Source organism: Benincasa hispida, chromosome 11 (assembly GCF_027475165.1).
Source record: "Benincasa hispida cultivar pf3 chromosome 11, pf3_genome.v1.1, whole genome shotgun sequence".
NCBI lineage: Eukaryota > Viridiplantae > Streptophyta > Magnoliopsida > Cucurbitales > Cucurbitaceae > Benincasa > Benincasa hispida.
The window spans coordinates 26,845,458-26,869,135 of NC_143488.1; the positions used below are offsets into that span (position 1 = coordinate 26,845,458).

The 23,678-nt window shown below is 35.4% G+C and overlaps 2 protein-coding genes across 2 annotated transcripts; one reads left to right on the forward strand and one right to left on the reverse strand.

Moving 5' to 3' along the window:
- Nucleotides 1–8,527: 8,527 nt before the first annotated feature.
- GRP23 (glutamine-rich protein 23) lies at nucleotides 8,528–11,219 on the forward strand. Its single transcript, XM_039049080.2, has one exon. It carries the CDS (start codon nucleotides 8,528–8,530, stop codon nucleotides 10,955–10,957), a length of 2,430 nt encoding a protein of 809 aa, XP_038905008.1. The 3' UTR covers nucleotides 10,958–11,219.
- Nucleotides 11,220–11,812: 593 nt separating this feature from the next.
- On the reverse strand, nucleotides 11,813–15,044 carry LOC120090288 (Core-2/I-branching beta-1,6-N-acetylglucosaminyltransferase family protein). The gene is made up of 2 exons (XM_039047862.2): nucleotides 13,831–15,044; nucleotides 11,813–12,738 (listed from the first exon to the last, which is right to left on the reverse strand). The coding sequence occupies exons 1-2, from the start codon at nucleotides 14,371–14,373 to the stop codon at nucleotides 12,097–12,099; spliced, it is 1,185 nt and encodes a 394-aa protein (XP_038903790.1). The 5' UTR covers nucleotides 14,374–15,044; the 3' UTR covers nucleotides 11,813–12,096.
- Between the last annotated feature and the right edge of the window lie 8,634 nt (nucleotides 15,045–23,678).

The window sequence follows — 23,678 nt, forward strand, 5'->3', positions numbered from 1 at the left end:
AGTTTGTAAAAGATTGAACCACGAGATGATTAGTCTCTTTATATAACGTCGTTAATAATTGAGACTTACATTTCGCTAAAATGACCATAGGTGACATGACCTTAATCTTGAGTGAGTTGGGAACTCCTGCCTATAAGGGCGGTCCTTTAATTAGTATGGGTGAGAGTGGCTAGATTGCCAACTCAACAACCCTACCTTTTTGGGGATTCGTCTGATGGAGGAGCTGGGAACTCAGTTACACAAGACGAAATTCACTCTTTCCCCGAAGTAGGGGTAAGTAGATAAATTGCTCCTTTAAGGGCTAATTCCAGGTCTTGAACATAATGGCCACACCCTCTCTTTAGAAGAGAGGACTCAGTCATAGTAGGACTATGACTTATTGTTCATTAGAAGAATCAGTGGTACTTAAGGAATTAGATATAACTACAGGGACAAAACGGTAAATTGGTCCAGCTGTACTTATGAGCAATTTGTGAAGGTTCATCGCACTGTTGATTGGTTCTATGGACACAGAAATATATTTGTAGTGTGAAGATGGTAGCTGTTCAAGTATTTACATACCGTTGGAGCTTCAAACTACAGGTCCATGAGGTTTCTTTAGTAGCTCAATGGGTTCAAGTTGAGAATCAGATTTTGGGTTGATTTAAAGTGTTCAAATTAACAAGAGAAAATTCAATTATATGTGATATAATTGATATGATGTATTTGATATATTAATTAGAGGAATTAATATAAATATGATTTATATTAAATACCATAAAATAGAAAAAGAACTATGGTTTATATGTTTCATATGATGAAATATTAAAACTATAGGTTATAAATATAATATGATAAGTTGATTATCATATTTATTTATAATATATTAATTATATGATAATTAATTCTTTTTCTTTAATAACAGAATTGAGTAGGAGGTTATTGGAAGTTTTATGGTAACCGTGAGATAAAAAGAAAAATTGTTTTCCAAAATTCAAGAGTTGATTCATTCGGAAATAGCTCACGAAAAAGGCTATCAAGTAAAAAGTGTTTTTACTAAACGATAGCGTTGAGAGCATACACGATAGCTATGAGTTGACTATACGATAGTTACTCGTTTGATCGTTGTTACACGATTGAGTAGCAAAGTCTATACGATAGGCTTCATCTTCTAAATGATCGAGTGCATTGTCTATACGATAGACGGTCTTCATCTCCCACTTACTCGATCGTCTACCTCCTATTTTCCTTAATCCAAAATCATTTAGAGCCCACAACTCATGGATTCTCACACCGAGAACACCAAAGTAACACTTGGTGGTGTTTTAATTTGTTCATGGATCGAGTTGGACTCGATTGAGTTCGAGGAGCATCCAGTTATTTGTGTTGTTGGCTGTTTCGTTCATTGCGTTCGAGTGCATCGTTGGATGCATTGGACATTGATCGAGGGATACTTGAAGAAGAGTTCTTCAAAAGTACACATACTCCATCCCTTGTATCTTCTTGTAACATGCTGTAATTTCAGTTTATGCATAATCTTTTCATTTCCATTTTGACTGTAATTGTTTGTGTTCATTATGAATGGAATTTGTAACGATCCACTTTTGCTGCTCAAAAGATCTCTATTTAGATTTCCTTTAGATCAATGTTTACCCTGAATGGAGGAGCTATAGTATGGCATAGTATCAAGCAAGAATGCATTGCAGATTCTACCATGGAGGCTGAATATGTAGCAGTTTGTGAAGCAACAAAGAAAGCAGTTTGGCTTAGGAAGTTCCTAAGCGATTTAGAAGTGGTTCCAAATATGGACTTGTCCATCACCTTATACTGTGACAACAATGTGGCAGTATCCAAGTCTAAAAAACCTCACATCCACAAATGAGTACAACATTTTGAGAGGAAGTATCACCTGATACGGGAGATTGTGCAACGGAGAAATGTGATCGTCACAAAGATCGCCTCGGAGTGCAATATTGTTGATCTATTTATGAAGGCTCTCTCAGCTAAAGTGTTCAAGGGTCATCTAGAGAATCTAGGTTATGAGACATATACATTGTATAATCTAGGACAAGTGGGAGATGTGTAATGGGTATATGGATGCCCTAGTTTATTGTATTTATTTACCATAATCCCATTGTTTTGGATTATGATATTATGTACAACCCACTGACTAAAGTTTTAGTTCTAGTGGGAGTTTTTTGGATTTTATGCCCTAAAACTCGTAGATAGTAAATGTTATCAATTGACCGTCATTAATAAAGAGTTTTCAGTGTTAATTCAATAAATATTATTGATTGTGTTGTATTCTATTTTGTCTTAATAAACCTAAATCCAATAAACTAACATCCAATGTTGTCTTATGAGTTTTGAACTGTATGCGGAGACATATAGAGATCAATGTTCAAGAAACAAACTAAAGGGTCTACAGTATAAGGATAAGGCTGAGTACCTTATCCTAGTGACACTATAGATATGTCCCACTTTGTTCTTGATACAATCGCAATGATCCAATGCGTTCGTGTAAGTGACACGCGAGTGATGGTATCCTAGGCAATGAGTTTTCATAAGACAAGATCGCAAAATTTTAACCACTAGATGTAATACCGTTAATTAGTTTGGTTCATATTTTAATTGGATGACCTAAGTAACTTATTCTTAATCCTTAGTGTGTTATGAACTCCTATTCACGAGGGATTGTCCTTTGATTTATATGGGTGAGAGTGGCTAATTTGTCGACTCAATAAGCCTACCATTTTGGGAACGAGATCGAGTGAGGAGCTAAAACATAATAATACAAGATGAAATTCACTCCTTCTCGACTTCAGGGTAAGTAGATGAGTGTTCCCTGAAGTGGTGTCTCCGGGATTTGAACAAAGGCCCCTACCCTCTTATTGGACCGAGAGAGGTTTCTGTTTATTGGTTGGACTACAAACAAGTTGTTCAATAGAGGAGTACTGGTATTTAAGGATACAGAGGTAACCCAAGGGTAAAACGATAATTTGAACCAATTGGTTTTATGGACACTCGTGAAGGACTAACTTATTATTATTGGTCTATATCTGTGGACACAGAAATATATCTGTAGTGAGAAGAATGCAACTGTGGGTCTTTAGTGGAATGCACCCACAATTAATGAATATTGATTAATTTGGTTAATGAGTTTAGCCAATTAATCTCATATCATTGGAGCTTCTGATCTGCAGGTCCACCATGTCCTCTTGTTAGATCACTAAAGGATATTAAAGAGGAATGATTTGAATTGTTCAAATCAATTTGAGGAAATTGTATATTAATGTGATTAATATGTAATTGATTATGGATGTGATTTATAATTTAAATTAAGTTGGAGAGAAATATTTGAATGTAATTGATTCTTTATGAATCTACTTCACTTGAATTAAATATTTGAATGAGATTCAAATATTTAATTCAAGTGAAGTAGATTCATAAAGAATCAATTAATTAAATTAATAGAGAGGTGATGCACATAAACGTACGATGTTTATTTATGTTAACTAAATATATAAGCTAAATTAGATTTAATGTATAGATGGTTATTTAATTAATGTGCTAATTAATTAAATAAATGTTATTTAATTAATTAAGCACAAGGGTAAATAAGAAAAGACTTGGGAAAAGGGTTAATCCTTCTCCATATAAATTCTTCCTTATAGCCCTTTTAGGGCAAGAATTTCGTTTAGATGAGATTTACCTTAGCCACCAAAACACAAAATCCTATATACTCTCTCTAAGGAGAAATCTCTCTATCTCTTCCTCTTCCAATTAGTTGGATACCACCTATCATTCTATTGGAATCCTTGAGAATAACAAGGTTATTCTCGTAGTCATGTTCAAGTTCGATTTAGAAGAAGTTCATGCCAAGATCGAGAGGGTTTTTTCATGGAGCTCAAGAATCTTCAAAGGTAAGAATGACTCTCTCTTAGTTTCCCTTCTCCAAGCATGTTATTTCATATGTGTATCCTTCATATGTTTTGTTTTAGAATTTTTTTTTTTGTTTATTTAAAAATTGATTTTCGAGATGCAAGATGTTCACATACTTCCACTCGGGATTTGATCCCTATACGTAATACTGCTGCGATTTGACCGACTTACTCTAGAAGTAATGTAAATGAAATAAGTGAAAGCAAATACCTATATATTGAACATTATTTTATATAACATACCTTCAAATTCAGCATCAACATTTTCTATATGACATTTAGCTCAACCATAAAGAAGGACTCCATACGATCCAACTTCTACTCATAACACTGTAAGTGCTAACTACATTCACATGTCATCCCTATCCACTAACTGTGGTCCTTGCTGGTAGAAGTATCTCGGGTGATACACGCACCTAAGGGCATACTACAGGTGGTTCAGAAGTCTGTAAAACAACCACCTGTCATAGTATCGTCACCTGTCGTGGATTCATCACCTTGTTCTTGTAGGGATAAAAGCCCTAACATAGTGAATTAATCAAGACCTAACTCGAAATCAATTGATAAATTGAAATACCAATATACTGACAAAAATACAGAATAGAAAGGGGAGACCTAAAACCCTCAACCTACTGTAAATTTTCTAGGTTAAACATACATAACAAATGGGAATTCAATCCTATAGAGAAAGGAAAGAACACTTAATTTTATTGATGACTCGAATGGAAAAACGCCAATTCTTCTTAAGATTAAAAGCCAATTTGGAAACCTCCCTATTATCTGAGAATTTAGGTATTGGTTTGTGGGAACCAAAAATCTAACTAGGAAGAAAAGGAGAGAATTTCTTTTACACAGAACCCTTCTATAAACAGAATCACATCCCCTAAAACTTACATTTTGCAAGTATATTAACTAATGGAGAGGGAGGGGGGAGACCCCACGTTTTTGATAACTCCCCTACGTGGGAGTTATTATTTGATTTTAAAAATTAATTAAATAATTAATTTAAAATAATTGATAATTAATTAAATCTAATTTAATTAATTAATTATCAAATTAAATATCATATATTTAATTTAACCAACATGTGAATCATATTCAATTATATTTCTCTCATAATATATAGTTTTAATGTGCATTTAATATGCATTAATTTTAACCTATAGTTTTAAAATAAATCCAATTCATATTACTTTAATATTTGAATTCCTTTAAATATTTAATTCTCTCGTAAATTAATTTTGAATCATATCCAAAATTAAATTTATATTATAAAGTTTAACTAAAATATAAAATTTATATTATAATGTATCATTATACATTATACTATTTCCCTAGATGAATTTAAACATTTCAAACTCTATTCAAGATATATATATCAATTCCCTTTATGAGATAGGAAGGGGACCTTGTAGATCTACAGATCAGAAGCTCCAACGACATGAGATTAATTGGCTAAACTCATTGACCTCAATAAATCAATATTCGTTAATTGTGAGTACACTCCACTAAAGACCCACAACTTCACTCTTCTCACAGCAGATATATTTTTGCGTCCACAGGTATAGACCAATAATAGCAAGTTAGTTATTCACGAGTGTTCGTAACTCCAGCTAGGGTGAAAATCACCATTTTACATTTGGGTTACTTCTTTATCCTTAAGTACCAGTGCTCCTCTAATGAACAACCTATTTATGGTCCAACTATTAAACACAAACCTCTCTAGGACCAGTAAGAGGGTAGGACTCTTTGTTCAATTCCCAGAGACACCACTTAAGGGAGCATTCATCTATTTACCCTATAGTTGGGAAGAAGTGAAATCCATCTTGTATTATTATATTCCTATTTGCCCACTTGATCTTGTCCCTAAAATGGTAGGCATATTGAGTCAGAGAACTGATCACTCTCACCCATACAAATCAAAAGACAATCCGTTGTGAACAGGAGTTCATAATAGACTCAGGATTAAGACTAAGTTACCTAGGTCATCTCATTAAAATAGATACTTAATTAGTCAATGGAGTTACATTGGTTATTATGTCACGGTTTGGTCTTATGCAAACTCATTGCATAAGATACTCTCACTCGCATGTTACCTATACGAACGCATTGGATCATTGTATTTGTATTAAATACAAAGTGGGTCGTATCCATAGTATCACTAGGATAAGGTACCCAACCTTATCCCTATATTATACACCCTTTAGATTGTATCTTGAACATTGATCCTTTTATGGCTCCACATATAGTTCAAGACTCATAAGATAACCTAAGATGTTAGTTTATTGGATTTGGGGTTATTAAGACAAAATGAATTCAGTGCAATCAATAACACTTATTGAACTAATATTGATAACTCTTTATTGATGACAGTCATTTATTTACATTTTCTATCTAGAGTTTTAGAGCATAAAACCCAACAATTATTGATCCTCATCCTCAATTAGACTGCGAACAACATTCTTTAGAGGAGGAGGAGGCGTATTTACATACCCATATGTTGTCGGAAGGTCCAACGTATGATCGAAGTAGGCCATCTCCTCATTGATTGGAACTCGTCATTTATACGAGCTTGAATGTAAACAACAAGAAAAAAAATTAGAACCCTAAACCCTAAACCATATAAACCCTAAACCCCATAAACCCTAAACACCATACCATTATATAGAACTTAATGAAGTACGAGTTACCACTTGAGACCCAAAAACCTATGTTTGAATCACCTTTGCTCCAGGTGAATACGTGCAACTCCATCACATGATGCACAGTATTGCATAAGTGAAACCCTATTCGCTACCCATCTGCTAAGGGATGAAATTGTCTCCTATGCCCAAACCTACCAATTTAAAAAGCAAACATCATGGGTAAGTACATGATAAAGTCAAAGTACCAATAAAAATTATGATTAAACAAAATTAACAAGCCTGGAAAGGAAAAGAAAATCCGTATAAGTTGTATGACTTAGGCGACTTACTAATCGTAGGCTTCTTCTTATAAATTGCAACTTTCCCTTTAAGTGCACTTTGTAAGCTACTCAGAGTTCTTGTAAATATCATGTTGCCCCAATCATAGCTACAAAAATTCTCCCACACACCAATCAACCCTAACATGGTTCAGTCCATGTGTTGCCTCCATTCTCTTCTCGTCATAGCCAACTCAGTGAAATAGAATATAACCATCTTCACCACATCTTCATCACTCTCGAACTCATAATCTGGAAACTCCTTGTCTAACTCAATCCCATTCATGTTAGGTTTATCACCCAAGTACTACTTCTCAGCCTAAAATCTCTATCCTGATCAAACTCAACTATACGCTTGGGCCTATATCTCAAACCTGTCAATATCTTAAACTCCTCTTGCTCAAAAGAAACCTTCCTCTCCTGTAACTTAAAGCTAATGACATATTCCCTTTAAAAACTAACTTCATCTAAAAAATGACCAAAAACGTTTTCCTAAACATGTACAACTGGTTAGGTGTTACCTTATTCCTAATATTCAAGACTATTTTCGGCAGATAAGCACAACAAGTCAGATTTGCTAGAAATAGTCCGACATACAGATCTTAGGCACCAATGCCATCTGTCATAGAGACCACAAACCAAATATTGAACTCAATAACCAAATAAGAAAAACAACAACAAAATGTACAAATAAATTTGGAATATGCATTAAATCTCGGTGTAAAACAACTCGAGATTGTGTGCTAATTATGAAGAACTCAGGCCATTTACACCGACGTGCCACAAAATTAGGGTTTTGGTCCTATCCTGCATAAAATCTCAGGGATGATCTCGGGCCACATTTACCCCAAGATTGTATACAAAATGTCCATAACTCAATGGTCATCCACCCAATCTCGGGACACATTCAAACGATCTTGGGCCTACTTCATTGGATCTCTGCTGAGATTCAAATTGATTTCAATCAAAATAGGATGATGTATTCAGAAAATCATCAATAACAGATAACATACACGAAAAAAGGACCAAATATTGAAAGAAAGATAGTATCCAACCCAGATTTCTCATATATTTCAGATAGACTCTAAAACCCTAACCAAACTCTAGTCTAAGATGAAACCATAGGCTAAATGAAAGATATAGTGAAATACCTCTATAATAAGGAAGCTTCAGGATGCAAATAACCATGGAGAAAGAAAATTTCAAAGCGAAAGCAGGGATATCTCAGACGAGGTGAGAGTTGAAATGATTTCCGTGTATATGAAAGGTTTTTTAAAGCATGGGTATTTTCGTCCTTTCAAGCGTCTGGATACTTTGAATTCATAACGTTTCAAATCCATAGACTCGATTTGGCTTGAGAAGGTCAAAAAAAAAAAAAAAAAAAAAACCATTTTGATGAGCATTCAAAAAACGTACTATCTTTTAAATATGAAAAGTAAAAGTGGATTATTTTAGACAATTTTATGAGATGACATATCTTGAAATAAGAAAGAAGGTTGCGTAATAAACCAATATAAAATGCCAGTTATCTTCTTCACCACGTATTTGCCAAACCCCTGATTCTCTCTTTTCTAGGGTTTAACCAGTTCTTCACCTTCTCTCCTCCTTCTTCCGACGGCTTCCGCTCCTCCTACGCCGTAGAATCATGTCACTTTACCGCTTCCTCCTCCGCTCTCTCCACCGCTCTTCAACCTCTCCCTCAAATTCCCGAACTCTTACCATTGGTCCTCTGAACCACCATTTTCAGGAGCCGATTCCACCGTCTCCCATCTCCCTCCTCCATGCCCGCTCATTTGCCTTTTCCTCTGCCGAAGAAGCTGCTGCCGAAAGACGCCGTAGAAAGCGCCGTCTTCGTATTGAACCGCCTCTCCATGCACTTCGTCGCGACAACTACCCTCCCCCACAGCGTGATCCCAATGCTCCTCGTCTTCCTGACTCCACATCCGCTCTTGTGGGGCCTCGTCTTAACCTTCACAATCGTGTTCAATCCCTAATTCGTGCTGGTGATCTTGATGCGGCTTCTGCGGTTGCTCGCCACTCTGTGTTCTCGAACACCCGGCCGACGGTTTTCACTTGTAATGCTATTATTGCTGCTATGTATCGGGCTAAGAGGTATGGCGATGCGATTGCACTGTTTCAGTTCTTCTTTAACCAGTCGAATATAGTTCCCAATGTTGTGTCGTATAATAATTTGATTAATGCTCATTGCGATGAGGGCCGTGTTGATGTGGGTCTTGAGATTTATCGTCATATTATTGCAAATGCTCCGTTTAGTCCTTCGGCAGTGACTTATCGGCATTTGACTAAGGGGTTGATTGATTCTGGGAGGATTGAGGAGGCTGTGGATCTTCTGCGGGAAATGTTGAATAAAGGGCATGGGGCTGATTCGTTGGTTTTTAATAATTTGATTTCCGGGTTTTTGAATTTGGAGAATTTGGAAAAGGCGAATGAACTTTTTGATGAGTTGAAGGAGAGGTGTTTGGTGTATGATGGAGTTGTAAATGCTACGTTCATGGATTGGTTTTTTAATAGAGGGAAAGAAAAGGAAGCCATGGAATCGTACAAGTCATTGCTTGATAGGCAATTCAAGATGATTCCAGCGACTTGCAATGTGCTGTTGGAGGTTTTGCTTAAGCATGGGAAGAAAACGGAGGCTTGGACCTTATTTGATCAGATGTTGGATAACCACACTCCACCAAATTTCCAAGCAGTTAATTCAGATACGTTCAACATAATGGTTAACGAGTGCTTTAAGCTCGGCAAGTTCTCAGAGGCAGTAGAGACTTTCCGGAAGGTGGGAACTCAACCAAAGTCTAGGCCTTTTGCTATGGATGTTGCAGGGTATAATAATATCATTGCAAGGTTTTGTGAGCAGGGAATGATGACAGATGCAGAGACTTTCTTCGCTGAACTTTGCTCGAAGTCCTTGTCCCCTGATGTCCCAACTCATAGAACACTGATAGAATCTTATTTAAAGATTGAGCAGATTGATGATGCATTGAGAGTTTTTAACAGAATGGTCGATGTTGGTTTGAGAGTTGTTGCTAGCTTCGGAAATAAGGTATTTGGTGAATTGATTAAGAATGGCAAGGCAGTTGACTGTGCCCAGATTTTAACAAAAATGGGAGAGCGGGATCCTAAACCGGATCCCACATGCTATGACGTTGTGATTAGAGGACTATGTAATGAAGGTGAGCTGGATGCTAGTCGGGAGTTGCTCGACCAGATAATGAGGTATGGTATCGGCCTCACTCCCACACTTCAAGAATTTGTTAAAGAGGCATTTGGAAAGGCTGGTCGGCATGAAGAGATTGAAAGACTGCTAAATATGAATAGATGGGGACATGCTCCATATCGCCCCCCCTCTGGTCCCCCGAGAATTTCACAATCGCAGGTACCACCTCAAATGGGACCACCTCAAGGATCCCCTCAAATGACCGAACCAAATTGGCGACCTTCCATAAACCCTCAAGCTAGAGGAAGTTATGCCCCTTCATCACCTCAGATGTCAGGTTCCAATTATTTTCAATCGGGATCAGATCAAATGATGAGACCGCAACAACCATCATCCGAACCAACTCAACTGGGAGCACCTCAAGGACCCCGCCAAATGGTAGAACCAAATTGGCAACCTTCCATAAACCCTCAAGCCAGAGGAAGTTTTGCCCCTTCATCACCTCAGCTGTCAGATCCTAGTTATTTTCAAACTGGATCAACTCAAATGACAGGTCCTAATTATTTTCAATCGGGATTAGCTCAAATGACGAGATCACAACAGCCATCATACGAACCACCTCAAATGGGACCACCTCAAGGATCCCCTCAAATGGCAGAACCAAATTGGCGACCTTCCATAAACACCCAAGCCAGAGGGAGTTATGCCCCTTCATCATCTCAGATGTCAGGTCCCAGTTATTTTCAGTCAGGATCAACTCAAATGGCAGGTCCTAATTATTTTCAGTCGGGATCATCTCAAATGACAAGACCGCAACCACCATCATCCGACCCGCCTCCAATGGAAGAACAGTATCACTCACAACAACCCCCTCAAATGGCTGGCCAAGGGGTAGCTTGATTCTTAAAATCCTAAGTTATTAGAGGATGCTCTTGTTAAATTTTGACTGAGTTGACAGGCAATATGTGATCAATTACTTACTGCTACATGTTCCTTCTGTCAGTTCACCTCAACTTTCTTCCATTCAAAGTTTTGTTTTTTTAGTACAAGGATTTGGTTATATGCATGGTGTTTGTCTTAGATATTGTGTTTACCTGGTATATCAAGTTGGTTTCCTCTTGCACTATTTAAACTCACAAAATAATCAATAGTATTTTGATCACTTTTTTCTTTTTTTAATGGAAAAAACATTCCATTATAATTCCATTAATTGTATGAAATTACAAAAGGGTAATAAGATTTATGAGATATTACGTAATGTTATTCCACTGTGATGTACAAAAGGTGATCTAAAAATTCAGTGTAGATTCCATTCATTCCAAAATATTTTGATCCACAATAGTTTGAAACATTGTTACACATTTATAAGAATGGAGTAAGAATGGAATATGATCTGAATGCAGGGGCGTAACTTCTACCAGCATCCTACATATTACATTGGGAGAATCTAAGAGTACATTCTACATTTGTTGTTTCTGCTTCAAATTGCATTGACAAATTTATCATTTTCATCCTACTTTTGTGATTTTCACACTGGTGAACTTATATGTTCTGGAGTGAATCAGAGATAAAATCCTAGTTGGTTTCTATGCCATTCAGTAAAAAGCAGAACTTTGCTTTAACTTGAATATGATACACAATCATGGAAAATAGTTTTACTTTCTTCACAGAAGGAATAAAACAGAGTGGATATCAAGGCCTTCATTGCAACTCTCCTATCAATACAAATCTTAAACAATAGATGAGAAATTTAAATAGAGCAAAATGGTCAATGAATAGAATAATATTGCTACACTTGATTCTTTCCTTCTTTGAAGGATTCAACTGTTGTCGAGTGTTCCTCGCAAAAGGGGAACTCAAATCTGTGAACAAAAAGCTATACAATTGAACCAAAACTGAATCATTCCTCCGTCCATGTAGTTGGGCAACTATAACAAAACGTGCCACCAAAGCTTAGGAACTTGGTTAATCCAACCCCCCACCCTAATAAAAGAGAAGAGAAGAAAAGAACAACAGGTGTCAGATTTTGACTAGAATGTTTAAAATTTCAATACTGATGAAGTGAGGTTAAGCAAGGACTCCAGGGTAGATGGAGCAAACTTCCGAGCAAAGAGGTAACAAACAGAAGTGATCTCTGAATTATATAGGCACTGTGTACCATTATTTCTTATAGACTCCATAAGACTCTCAGTAATGTTAGCTGGTCCATACATTGCAGGATGGGGACCTCCCATCGACCAATCAACCCAAGTTACCGTGCGATTTGAATTCAGAGAACCGTGAAACATATTCAAGTATGTTGGGATATAGTGTTCATCTGGGTAGCAAGCAGGCTTACAGAACTTCTTAAACAAAGTGTAGTATTTGGTGTCTGCAACAATATATACAGCTAGAGCACGGCTGAGTTCAAACCACTGGGAGCCTTTCCGCCAATGCTGGAGCTTGATATCTGGAAGCATGTTGCGACTGTAGCGACCACGTCCGTATCGGGTTGGTTCATCATATGATTCTACAAAACTGTGGTCAGAGTTTATCAGATATTTGTAGACAGTTTGAAAGTTGTACACTGGGATACAACTCTCAGAAAGCAGGACAAAACGCTCATTTGAGAAGTCGAGTAGGGCATTTGCTAGAAGCCGCCTCTCGGCATCAGCAAGCGATACCGAACCCCAAGAAACATGCTGCAAAGAAAATGAAAGCAATTGGATAGGGTCAATGCGAAATTGGAGAATCTGAAAGCAAGGCTGAATTTCTGTTTCTAGATCGTTAAAACATTTGAAAAGAGGTTATGTAATCAGAGCCACCATATAGAACTTTTACAGAGTCAAATAAAATTCAGGATTACTACTGACTACAGGCATAAAGACAATTGTCTAGGATATTATCTCAGTTCAATTTTCAACAGTTTCAAAGAACCAGTGTTCCAAAAACATGCGATCATTGAGCCATTATTTTAAAAGCTTCAATACTTTTGCACGTATGGCTTCTAACACTTGCAAGGGAACCCACATTATTTTCAAGGTTCATATTCCTTATGATCAAAGTTTTCCCATTAATTAGGATCTAGTATTTACTTCTAATTGATCTTTCAAAAGAAATGAACAGAACTTACATATTACGTAGGAAGGGCATCAAAAAGATGAGGTAGAGAAACAACATAAGCTGCTTGTTTAGATGTCATTTTCAAACCATCATTGCCTAGTTGCTATCAGTTTAAACTACTTAACAAGTAAAGCTAGGATGAAATTTCCAGCCTCTGTTAAAGGATAGCACAGCCGCAAACTACAGATTTACTTCAACAATCACTTAGATGGAATTTTGCTTTAAATCCTACAGTAGTTTGACATGGCAGACAAAAGAATCATCACCCATCTTTCCATACATGTTCGCATCAAAATCCTTAGGTCTCAAATTAACTTGTGCACTCATTCTTTCTTTTCGATATCATGGAGGACACATCTTTTTATCCTTCAAGGTTTAGTGTTGCAAAACTCAGTAAGATTTTAAAACCATGATTTCAAATCAATAAACTTAAGTTTAGGCCTTTATACTGAACACATATTGATGTTGCCTAAAATTTCAGGAGGTTTTTTTTGTATGCCTTGTATTCTTTCATTTTTTCTGGATGAAGGCAGTTGTTTCTATTAAAAATCTAATCTGTAGTAATATGTCACTATGACATTGCAGACACTGATTAAACTAGCACATGGCAGCAAGAAAGTAGAATGGTATAATATCAATACTAAACAGATTGAAGAAAGAAAAAGAAATACCTGGCTGGGGATTTGCCGTCTGTAGAAAACAGAGCTACTGGACACATTTAGCTCATAGCCTGGAAGAGCATGCACATAAATAGAAAACAGCTTGTCATGGACAGAAAAGAACCTCTCCCATAATGGTAGCATGGGCAGAGGGCCTCTAGTCAAGAACATGAAGGCCACTTTTGGCACCCTTTTGAAGGGATAATAATTCTCTTTCTTTGACACCATTGAAGCTCTCCAAAAAAGCTCATCATCAGACATAGCATGAGTCAGATTGCGTGGATGGATAAACATATGGAAGCTAGAACAATCCCTTCTCTCACATATGTCTGAACCACTACAGTTCTCCTCCACCCGAGTAGTGGGAACCGAAAAGTGATTGATAAGAGAGTAAAGCTCAGTCTGTGAGGTGAAATACCTGCTAATGTGAGAAGTTGTCGCTAATCCAATAACAACTCCAGCCACAAAGACAACCAAAAATGAAAGAATCTGCATCAGTTTGAGCAAACCAAGGTGCTTCTCTCCTTCATCCTTGTCCATCCTACACCGAGGCATTGCTATTGAGGCTCCCAAAACAAGAAAAAAACAGAAAGCACAAACAGAATCTTCAGTTTCCCAGTTTTGATCCTCCCAAATCCTATTCAACTACACAACAAACACATAAAGGGCATAAGTTAAATACCCATAAACCCACCGCCCAATACCCAGTTTCCTAGATTGATCACAGGAAGATTGATGAACTGTGTGAAATCTACCAGAGTTCAGACATTCAAGGGAAACCCAAGTTGAGAAAACAATGGAAGAATCGTAATGTATGATCAAGCAAGAACTAGAAGACGATTTTGCCAATGCCCACGAAAACAACAAACATCAGAACGTGATCTTCTCAAATGGGCATAAAAGAGCGCAATAACAGAGCAGGAAAAAGGAAAGAATGCAATGGAAAAACCTCAAGAACAGTGGGTTTGAATCCCCAGCAAAGGATCGAGCAATAAACGATCTGAAAACGAAAAACAGAAGGGAAAAAGGGGAACAAAAGGAAGATGAAGAAGAAGAAGTTGGAATCACATTTGAAAGAGATGGGGGTAACTCAAGTTCGCATCGCTATCGAAACAGAGAGTGAAAATTGAGAAAGGGGGTGGGGTTGGTGGGCGCACTGTGATTGGGAGAAGAAGCCAAATGAATGAAAATATTGAAAATAAGCAATGGAAAGTGAGATTTTAGTCTTTCATTTTTTTTTCTCTTAGCGGAATTTTATGTGGAATTATTATTATTATTATTATTAGCATTTTTTAATGATTTTGGAAGGAAAAGACTGTGATGTGTGAAACGAGAGCGCTCTTATCGCCGGGTAGAGCCGAATCCGACGGCGCCTCTTTCCATATAAGAAAGAAACAGCGAATAATATAATACAATTTTCTAATTGCTATTTAAGTTCAACCATGTGTCACATTTAATATCCCTAACACATATTATATATATTTTATAGGAAATTTTTAGCCGGTGTTATTTTTATTATAAATAAATATATGTCCTTTTTCAAAACTAATGACATATATAGAATATTTGAGAAGATACATTTACCTTTTTTTCCAATTCCTAAAATAACCTTCTTCTCCCATAGTCTTCTTTATAGTTCTTCATGTTGTATTCTTCCGCATCTTCTTCATGTTGTATTCTTTAGCGTCTTCTTCATTGATGTTAGCCCTTCATTCTTTCGTTTCTTCATATATCTTCTTTTTGGTCGAGCTATTGTGTGCTTTTCAAGTACGTCTTCTTCATTCTTCGTCAAGCTATTATGAGATTAGTATTCATGAACTTCCTATCACTGATATTAGTCTACTGATGATACATACATATCATAGTCTATCAATGATATTAGTCTATCACTGATAGATACTGTTTTCTATTTGTTCTACTAGTCTATCAATGTTATGAGTTTAATTGGTGTTTCTTGCTGTGATTTGGAAATATGATTAAGTTTGCAGTAGTGGTGTTTCATAGTGGACAGTGGGATGATAAACATAATTACTTGAATTACAAGACTAAAGGCATATTGGTCGATGAAATTATGTGTTTTGAGAGTTTTATGAGTTCATATTAAAGGAAATTCAATTGGATGCATCTATTTCTTTAATACAATTATTGAACTTATTGGATTTTGGTATCAATGGCATTCAAACTGTGGTTGAAATTCTATCTTTTTAATTTATCTTGTGAAGTTCGTCTTGTAAAGTAACTTCACGAGAAATGAACTCAACTCTACGTCATTTTTGTCAGACGAACTTCACGAGAATTGAACTCAACGAACTCAACTTCACGTCATTTTTGTCTTTTGTCTCGTGAAATACGAACTTCACGAGAAATTAACTCAATGAACTCAACTTCACATCATTTTTGTCTTCTCAAGTAATGTCACTGTGCTTTCTATCACTGATATTGGTCTATCATTGACACTGATCTCTCACTGATCACCCATTACATAATAACAAGAGTTTAATCCTTAGAACTTTAAAATAGAAAGCATAAAGGTACATAATTTGTACTGATTCAACTAGCGATCCAATAATTTCCTATATTTATATAACAAAATGAACTACATATGAAGTTATTGTGATTTATTTCAAGCAATGTCAATGTGATTTCTATCACTAATATTGGTCTATCATTGACATTGATCTATCACTGATCACCTTTTACATAATAACAAGAGTTTAGTCTTTAAAATATTTAGAGATCGGACTCCTACGGAACTTGTTTTCATAAATATCTAAATTATCATATATTTATAGGATTTAATTGCAAAATATGACCAAAATACCCCTTTAAAGGATGCTCATAGTGTATTGGAGGCTATTTATTTGGAATTTTTTTTCAATATTTATAAAGTTTTCTTAATGTTGAAAAGAGAATATGACCTAATATATTTAATAAGAGTGATTTAGTTTATCCATTTTTTTTTTAAAAAAAAAAAAGCGAAAGAATGTATTGTAGATTCTAAATTCGTTGAGATTTTCAACTAGTTTGTATTAAACATTGATATTCTTTTCAGAATTTCGTTATAATTTGGAGAGCTACTCAAGTCCTTCAACGGCTGCTGCACTTCATGTTTTCTTCCTTCCCCTCATTTACAGAAAATCGATGGGTATGGATGGTTTTTTTTTAATAATTTGCAAATATTGTTTTCCTTTTTGTGTTTAATATTTTCGTATGTATATATGATATGTTTCATTTTTACTTCAATGTAATACATTCCATTGTTTATTTTGACTCGGTATATATTACATATTGATAGCATATATATATATATCGATTCTAATATGTAACATAGATTGTTCTGATATATATGTCATACTAATTAGATATCGTTTGCGTGTCGATTTTATATGATGATCATTTCAATGAAATGGACAATTATGTGGATTACAAATCAAGAGAGATTGTTATGCATGATGGAATTGTTAGCATAAATACTTTAAATCTATATTGAATAGATAAACCCTAGGATCATTCATACCAAATTGTAAAAAATAACATACCGGATTTTATTGAGAAACTAATGATAGCTTCAAGATGACGATGGATGACTATGGTCTTAGTGGGATCTCTCTAGATGGGATTCAAGAAAGATTGAGTGCCTAGGAATGAGCTTCTACCCATTAAGTCCATAGAATCTAGGGCCTTAATTAATTAGATCACACAATAGGGCCCAATCTAATAAAATAACCCAATATGATAAATTATTAATCCACATACATAACCCATATTTTAATTAAACATATTATTATTTAAATATGTCTAACAATCCCCCACTTGGGCTATGTCTATGTACCTAATATAATTAAATCACATAAACCTTAAGCGTGCATAAACAGGTTATATCAATAATAGAATTCCCTTTTAGTTCAATCTAGTCCATCTCCTGTATTAGCACGGAATCAAGGCGGCTTTCATCACTACCCTTGTAACTAAACCTTCCTTGATCACCAATTCTAATACATTTAATGACATAGATCAAGTATGAATGGATAACATGGAAACTACATGCAAAGTGATCTAGATCATGCCTGTTTCCAACTAGTCCAAATTCCTTAATGAGATCATTCTAAAAAAAAACAAAAAACTTTATGCTAAACTGCATGCATGATAAACAAGTTCAGATGATAAAACATAAACCATCAACTTTATTCTATATAGAAAATAAACAAAATAAGGTCAAAGAACATCCTCAATAAAAAACTCCCACTAAACCATGGAATAAAAAAAGTGACTAATACCCATGTGAGCAACATGCTCATGAAAAACTTTAGGTGGTAAACTTTTAGTCAATGGATCTGCCACCATAGAGTTTGTTCCTATGTGTTCTATCGAAATTTGACTATTCTAAACTCTTTCTTTAACAACCAGAAACTTCACGTCTACCTGCTTTGACTTTGTATTGCTTTTGTTGTTGTTTGAATACATCATAGCCGACTTATTGTCACAAAATAATTTTAGTGGTCTTTCTATGCCAACCACTATCCGCAGCCCAATGACAAAATTTCGCAACCATATTCCATGATTGGATGCCTCATAACATGCTATAAACTCCGCAACCATAAGTGTTTGTTTAACAATTTTCCAAGATACAGCTCCTCCAGCCAACATGAAGATATAGCCTGAAGTGGATCGCAAAGTGTCTTGACATCCAGCATAATCAGAATCAGAATACCCAATGATCTCCAAAACTTCTGATCTCCAATAAGTGAGCATATAATATTTTGTTCTCTGTAAATACCTCATAACCCGTTTGGCTGCTTTCCAATGATCCATCCCCGGGTTACTCAAATATCTGCCTAACACTTTAACTATGAACGCAATATCTGGACGCGTACATACTTGGGCATATATTAGACTTCCAATGGCCGATGTATAGGGAACCTTCTGCATCTCCTTAGTCTCGAGTGTGGTCTTGGAGCATTGACCTAAATGAAATTTATCACCTTTAGCGATCGGGGTATCTCCCGACGCACAATCTTTCATGCCAAATCTACTCAAGATCTTTTCAATGTAGTTCTTTTGTGACGATCTCAAAATACCTTGAGAACGATCTCGCAGTATTTCAATTCCTAATACAAAAGAAGCATCACCAAGATCCTTCATCTCAAAATTTCTTTGAGAAATCTCTTAGTGTCATGCAATAAACCTACATCATTACTAGCTATGAGTATGTCATCAACATATAACACCAGAAAGATTGATTTACTCCCACTGAACTTGTGATATACACAATTTTCCACAATGTCCACCTCAAAACCAAAATGAGGTTATCACTTCATGGAATTTGTGATACCATTGATGAGAGGCTTGCTTGAGACCATAGATGGATTTCTTTAATTTTCACACCATAGACTTTGAATTACTAGACACAAAGTTTTCTAGTTGCACCATATAAATCGTCTCATTAATGTTCCTAGTGAGAAATGCAGTTTTTACATCCATCTAGTGTAGCTCTAAACCAAAGTGAGCTACCAGCGCCATGATTACCATAAAAGAGTCTTTCGATGAAACCGGAGAGAAAGTCTCTTTGTAATCAATGCCTTCCTTTTGAGTAAAACCATTTGCAACAAGACGAGCCTTATATCTTTCGATATTGCCATGTGAATCCCTTTTGGTTTTAAATATCCATTTACAACCTATGGGTTTCACTCCTGATGGCAGTTCGATAAGTTCCCAAACGTCATTGTCTTTCATGGATTTTATTTCCTCTTCCATAGCACTTATCCACTTTTGAGAGTTAGAACTTTGTAAAGCTTGTTGGAAGTTGATTGGATCATCTTCCATTACGCCTACATCATCCTGATGTTCTTGAAGAAACACAATATAATCATCTGGAATTGCACTTCTTCTCTCTCTAGTAGATCTTCTTAATGACACTTCTTGAGGTTGTTGAGTTTGAACTTCAGATTCAACAACGGGGACTTCAATGTTGTCTTGTTCTATAATTGGTTCAACAATGAAGTCAGGAATTGAAGCCTGAACATCATTTATAATCACATGAGGAAAAGAAATCAATTCCTCTTCAAAGACAATTTTCTTTATATTATCTTCCCCCCAAACTCAACATCCTCAAGGAATCTAGCATTTCCTTCTCAAACAATGATCTAGAAGTGGGATCATAAAACTTGAAACCATGAGAGTGCTCAGAATACCCAACAAAATAGCAGCCAATAGTCCTTGAGTCCAATTTTCTTTCATTAGGCCTATAAAGCCTAGCCTCAGCTGGACAACCCCAGATGTGAAGATGCCTAATACTAGGTCTCTTTCCTGTCCACAGCTTATAAGGGGTTTTAACTACTACTTTACTAGGTACCCTATTAAGGATATATGCTGCAATCTTTAGTGCCTCACCCCAGAGGGATTCTGGTAGAGAAGAATGACTAATCATACTTCTTACCATATCCTTAAGTATTTTATTTCACCTCTCCGCTACACCATTCATGCTGGGTTTGCTCGACATAGTGTATTACGGGACGATTCCACATTCCTTTAGGTATTTGGCAAAGGGCCCTGGACGTTGTTCACCTGATCCATCATATATACCGTAATATTCACCACCACGATCAGATTTGACAGCCTTAATTTTCTTTCCAAGTTGAAGTTCGACTTCAGCTTTGAAAGACTTGAAAACGTCTAAGGATTTAGACTTCTCATGAATTAAATATAGGTACCCATATCTTGAATAGTCGTCGTAATAAAATCTTGTTGTCCATTCCAAGAGGCCGTAGGGAATGGATCACAAATGTCTGTATGTATTAGTTCTAGGACGTTTGAGCATCTGTTGGCACCTAATTTTCTTATGTTTGTCTGTTTTCCCTTAATACATTCCACACAGACGTTGAAGTTACTTAAATCAAGGGAATCAAGAATTCCATCTGACATAAGTCTCTGAATTCTCTGTTTAGAGATGTGACCAAAACTCTTGTGCCATAACATAGCGAAATTCTCATTTAATTTACGCTTTGTACCACATGAATTAGATAACAGGATCTTGTTAAATGAAGCAAAAGAATCAAGCATATATAGATTATCAATTAAAGAACCGGTACCAATAAGCTTAGAATCTTGAAAAAGACTAACTTTTATTATTTCCAAAAGAACAAGAAAAATCAAATTTGTCCAAACTGGAAATAGAAACTAAATTCCGTCTAAATGACGATACAAAAAAAGTCTCATTCAGATCCAAATAACAACTAGTTTTTAAAAGTAGTCTAAAATTTCCAATAGCTTCAACTGGAACTGCTTTGCCATCGCCCACATCGATGAATCGTTCAGCATCACTTGGCGGCCGGCTCCACAGGAAACCCTACATTGATATACTTATGTGAGTAGTAGTACCAGAATCTACCCACCAAGTATCTGTAGGTACAGAAGCTAAATTAACTTCAGAACAAACCAAAGTAAGAAGTTTACCCTTCTTTACACGCCACTTGGCATATTTGGGATAATCTTTCTTGAAATGACCTTTCCTTTTGCAGAAAAAACAAGGATTTTCAGTAGCTTGTTTCTTGTTTTTATTCTGCTGAGATGTCCTTTCTGCAGCATCCACAATTTTTTTTTCTTCTTATCACGAGAGCATGTTGCCAAATGAGTACTTTCTGTCCTCTCTCTTAATCCTCTCTTCTTCTTGCACACATTGTGAGATAAGTTCATTAATACTCCATTTATCCTTCTGAGTATTATAGCTTATCTTAAACTGAGTGAATTGTGTAGGAAGAGAGATAAGTACTAGATGCACGAGTAAATTTTTATTTATCTCGATATCAAGTACCTTTAATTTACCTACAAGATTGGACATTTCCATAATGTACTCCCTTATGTTTCCATTGCCCTTATACCTCATAGAAGTTAAAGAAGTCAAAAGACTACTTGCTTCCCCTTTCTCATTTTTAGCAAAATATTTCTCAATTTGAGCAAGAACCTTATTGGCATTTTCACTTTCTGTGATAGAGCCCCGAAAAGACTCCAGAATGGAGTGCCTAATGATCATCAGACACATGCGATTTGACCATTCCCACATCTCTATATTAGCCGTATTTGGTTGTTTCTCAGTAGAAGTAGGTTTATCGGTCCTTAATGCAAGGTCCAAATCCATACCTTTCCTTCCAAATCTTGAAGTTCGATCCATTCAACTTAGGGATTGAACTCAGATTTCTAGATATTTGAGTAAGACCAATTGAAACAATAAACAACAAAACATATGCTCACAATTAAAATATAACAAAATAATTTCTATGTGGTGGGCCTCTTTAACAAGATACCTAGCACAACATTGATGTCCAACCTTTGGGCAAAAAACACAACTATAAATGGTACTCTCAACGTAATCTAAGTATTGACAATTAACTCTGTCAAAAAATAGCCTTTCTTTAGACCGACTATTTTTCACATGAGCAATCCTTATAATTGCCATATACTCATTACCACATGCATAAATTCATGAATATGCACATATTATATTTTAGAATTAAATTAATCTAGATAACAGAAGCTACTTTGGTAACATATTATTTTGACCAACTCAATCTAAAATATAAGACACAATAATATAATAATATTATTGTACAAAAATAAAAGAGGAAGAACACCCAATAGTCTTTACCAATATTCACTTAATAATTACATACACATAATACAATTAAAGCAACAAAACATGTGAATATCGCTAAATATCATCAATCAAATTTAAATTTAAATTCACCAAAATATCAATCAAATTTAAATTTAAATTTACCACATTATCAATCAATCTTGAATCCACAACATGATTAATTAAATTTAACTTAAACTCATCAATTAAACTTTAGATTCAAATTCACATAACCATCCATTAAAAAAAGAAAAAAAGCTAAATTTTTAAATCACAAAAAATATTAATTAGAAACTAGATTCAAATTCACAAATTTGAACCAATTAATTAGGTTATCAACAAATTCTCTAATTAATTTTGAATTACTAACAGCAACTGATTGATTAATTCTTGATGAATATTAGCTTTTCATTCAATTTTTTTAATTTTTATCTTAAAAAATGAAAGAACGCCGATTTCAACCAATAAATAATTCACCAAATACATCAAATTAAAAACCATGAAAAATCACAGATGACAAAAGCTTTGACTGAGACGGGTTTTTTTCTTGATCGCATACCACTGCTGAAAAACCCTTCAACCTAAATCCATGAAATCGACAGCCAACAACACTTTATTGGCTGTGCATTTTGATGAACCTTGATTGCTTTCTTGCGTATTGCCGAGATGAAGAGAGGTTTTTTTTTTTTTTTCTTCCATCGTTCCTTCCTTTTTAACATTAAATTCTTTAACCATCCTTACCGAAAAAAAAAAAAAATTGAATCATACCAATGGTAAACGAATTTAAACCAACAATCTACATGAAATTATACCAATTGTTAGCATAAATACTTTAAATCTATATTGAATAAATAAACCCTAGGATCATTCATGCCAAATTGTCAAGAATAACCTATCGGATTCCATTGAGAAACTAATGATAGCTTCAAGATATGATGGATGACTATGGTCTTCCTCAACCAAAACTCTGAATGCCCTTAGTGTGATCTCTCTCTAGATTCTAGATGTGATTCAAGAAAGACTGAGTGCTTATTGTTTTGGTATATTGGGAACCATAGCCTAAGCTCAAACCCTAATTAACTAGGAATGGACTTCTACCATTAAGTCCATACTCAATTAGGAATCTAGGATCTTAATTAATTAGATCCAATCTAATAAAATAATATAAATTATTAATCCACATACATAGTCCATACTTTAATTAAACATATTATTATTTAAATATGTCTAA

Coding starts and splice junctions, on each gene's coding strand:
- LOC120090288 (XM_039047862.2), bottom strand. CDS start 14,373: ATGCCTCGGTGTAGGATGGACAAGGATGAAGGAGAGAAGCACCTTGGT. Junction 12,739..13,830: donor GACGGCAAATCCCCAGCCAG/GTATTTCTTTTT, acceptor TTTTCTTTGCAG/CATGTTTCTTGGGGTTCGGT.
- GRP23 (XM_039049080.2), top strand. CDS start 8,528: ATGTCACTTTACCGCTTCCTCCTCCGCTCTCTCCACCGCTCTTCAACC.